At 43.2% G+C, this 3,162-nt stretch overlaps 1 protein-coding gene across 1 annotated transcript in view; it reads left to right on the forward strand.

The window, feature by feature from the left end:
* The first annotated feature begins 2,901 nt into the window (after positions 1–2,901).
* Positions 2,902–3,162, forward strand: part of Nkx2-4 (NK2 homeobox 4) — a 2,107-nt gene continuing 1,846 nt past the window's right edge. Inside the window, exon 1 of the mRNA XM_055602608.1 lies at positions 2,902–3,140. Coding sequence (XP_055458583.1) covers positions 2,967–3,140 — 174 coding nt within the window. The 5' untranslated portion in view covers positions 2,902–2,966. The remainder of the gene's footprint in view (positions 3,141–3,162) is intronic.

The following is a 3,162-nucleotide window of genomic DNA, read 5'->3' on the forward strand; positions in this document are numbered from 1 at the left end:
GGCACCAAAAACTAACTACACGCTGTCCCCCATATGTAAAGTAGTATTGTGCTTCAAGATGCGGAGCCAATTCTAGCAGAATAACAATGTCAAGTGTTGTGAGGAGAGGAAATGGGAGAGGAGACTAGAGTAGGAGAGGGAGAACCATCTCTTTTCACTACTGTATTCCCTTTGAGAGTATTTGTCTTTTTCTTTCTTTCTTTTCTTTCTTCCTTTCTTTCTGCTGAGTACCAACATGAGGACAGAGACTACTAAGAAAACTCCCGAGAAATACATTTTTTTGTGACATACAGTCAATAGTATTTACCAACCTACTAACTATAAATTTCCATTCACAATTTGAGCAGAAAATAATTGGAGGAAATGAGTTTGATGAAAAAGGAGTATCAAACTATTTTCTCTTTAGATGCACATGTACACATTCCTCAGAGTGTTACCAAACTCATCTGTGCACATCCAAACAGCACTTACATTTCAAAGGACTCAAACAGCCAGGGAAAGACACAATAATTGATATAAGAAAATGCTGAAGATTTTTTTTTCTTTCAGAACATTTCATGTCCAGGAAAGGAATTCTGCTTGGCTTATGATGTTCCTCAGCAGTCAGAAAGTAAATTTTGGCAGAGATTCTGTTTTGTTTTGTTTTTCATTTAAAGATGGGAAACTTCCAGACGTGAGTACACTGATAAACTGAACAACAAAATAGAGTATAACCACTTATAAAATTGCCACATTGGAGTTCTACAAATAAAATATCGCAAGATAAAATGGATAACTTGAAAGCAGAGTAACAGTCATCTGAAAAAAAAATACAAGCACTTTTTCTGGCTTGGACAACTCATTAACATAAAGTGTATGGTAACGGTTTCATTTTTTAAATGTGTCTAAACTTGAAAAATATAATGGTTGGCAAGAGGCTTTCATAGTCATAGACATTACGACAACTACATTTACTTATCTCACCTTTGATTAAAGTTTAAGATTACTTTCTGCTGATATTAAGCTAATAAGTAGTAAAAAATACAATTTAAAGTAAAACAAAGTTTAAAACCACATTGTAAAATGATCCCAGCATTTGAATGCCCTTCACCCTAAAGGCTTCTCTGTGTAACATTAGTTTAAAAATTGTAAGTGGGCAGTTCCAGTGCAGGTGACCTAGCTCAAGTGTCTCAAGTTCAGGAATGACCTGTAAAAGTAGCGTCATGTCAGACTGTGGCAATACCACAGTTAATGTTAAGACAATAACTGATGTCTGTAAACAACTGGTAGAACCTAGCATTTCATCCCTCAGTCTGTCTTTTAAAGTATTGTCCACTCCTCTGGTTGTCATTTTCTTCCTGTGGGTGCTCAGATGTTTTTTTTTTTTTTCTTCCATTTTCTTTGCATAAGGATACTGAAATGAGTCCAGTTGCTGATTAAAATAATAAGACAAAATCACCAATGGCATTCAAACCACAGGACTGAAACCAAGAAAAACCAAGAGAAAGATAACGCTGAACTGTTCTGAGATCCAGGTTAAATGTTGGTGGTTATCCTTTTGTGTTTAGACACAGTCAAATCTCACTTAGGGAATAATTTTCTTTCTTCTGCTCCAGCTCCCAGCAAACTTTACGAATGTCTTTGCTACCCTCTCACCCCACGTTTTCAGATTTTGCTCACACTTGCACACTCCTTTGTCTTTCGTCTTGTTCAGCACCTAGTGTGAGTTCATAAGGTGTAAGTTCTTTGTTCTGCAGGAACATTTGTAAACCACGACATGACAAATTTTAAAAGCCATCTTATGGGTTTGCATTTTTCAAAAGCTTCGCATTTTTACGAGTTTACCATTTTCACCTGCTTTTCACATCCACAAAGATTTTCATATTCCTTAAACAGGTTATTTTCCCAACACCACCAAAAAGATCCGTTATAAACAAGTAAAAATACTTGAAATTTCTGGGTCTCTCTCTCTCTCTCTCTTTCTCTACCTCTCTCTCTCTCTCTCTTTCCTTTCATATCAGGGTAGTGACAGAAGAATAAATCCTAAGTCAGATTCTGGCCTTGGGAACAAAGAAAAGATATCAGTAATGAAGGTGCAAATAAAATACGAAACATTTTTTTTTTTTAGCAAATACACTTCTCTTGCTCAATTTCCACCCTGAGAGTAGAAACAGCATACTTACAAGCCAGCATCTCTGTTAGGCAGTATCTCTGTGTGTGCTGTCTCTCTTCTTTGGACTGGGATAGTTTGAGCTAATTTGGAAGTGTCCGTTAGGTTGCCTACAAAATGATGCTTTAAAGGATCTAGCGACGCATAAATTAGAGAGCCCTACAATGGCAGAGGACGGTCATTGTACCTCTTCTCTTTATGTGCTCTTATGGTGGGACCCAAGAGCCCCCTTTTTTTTTTTAACACTTTAGATGATGGAGCCAGTGAGGGGCTGGTAGCTAGAAAGGAGGTGAGCCCCGCAAATCATCCCCCTCCCAAACTTAGCAGCTGGTTGTCCCCCCTACCCTCGACATTTTACTGAACTTTGCAACAAAGTCTCTTTAGGAAAACTCCCAGTCTGGATGAAACTAGCGAGGGGGTCCTTCGCCGGCCTCAGAGTTTCTGTTTCTCGAAGGCTAAGGCAACACGGATAGATAGACGTGGCGCGAAGGACGAAGATGGCAAAGGGGGGTGATGGCTTCAAGAAACACCCCACTGGCCCTTTACCTATTTTGCCTCCGTTATGGGGAAGGGGGGCGAGAGAAAAAGATGTCAATGACCATTGTTTGCTCGTTGGGGATGTTGCTCCGCCCCCCGAGTCTGTCGTAAACCTGGCGCTGGACTAAAATAAACCCGAGATCCCGCAGCTCGGGGGCTCGACGCGCCGCGGACAGCTCTCCACTGGCGCTGCCGCCGGGCCGAGGTGGCGGGCGACGAGCGGCCGCCACGTCCCGCCCGCGCCCGCCCGGGGCCCCCCTACCTGGCCGTCCGCCGAGCCATGTCGTTGAGCCCCAAGCACACGACGCCCTTCTCCGTGTCCGACATCCTGAGCCCCATCGAGGAGACCTACAAGAAGTTCGGCGGCGGCGGCATGGACGGCGCGCCTCCCGGCCTGGGGGCGCCCCTGGGGGCCGCCGCCTACCGCGCGCCGCCGGCCGGGCCCTCCTCGCTATAGCCTCAGACCCGGATCGGAA

The sequence above is a fragment of the Psammomys obesus genome, unplaced genomic scaffold, assembly GCF_907164565.1.
Source record: "Psammomys obesus unplaced genomic scaffold, mPsaObe1.curated_primary_1811, whole genome shotgun sequence".
Classification (NCBI taxonomy): Eukaryota; Metazoa; Chordata; class Mammalia; order Rodentia; family Muridae; genus Psammomys; species Psammomys obesus.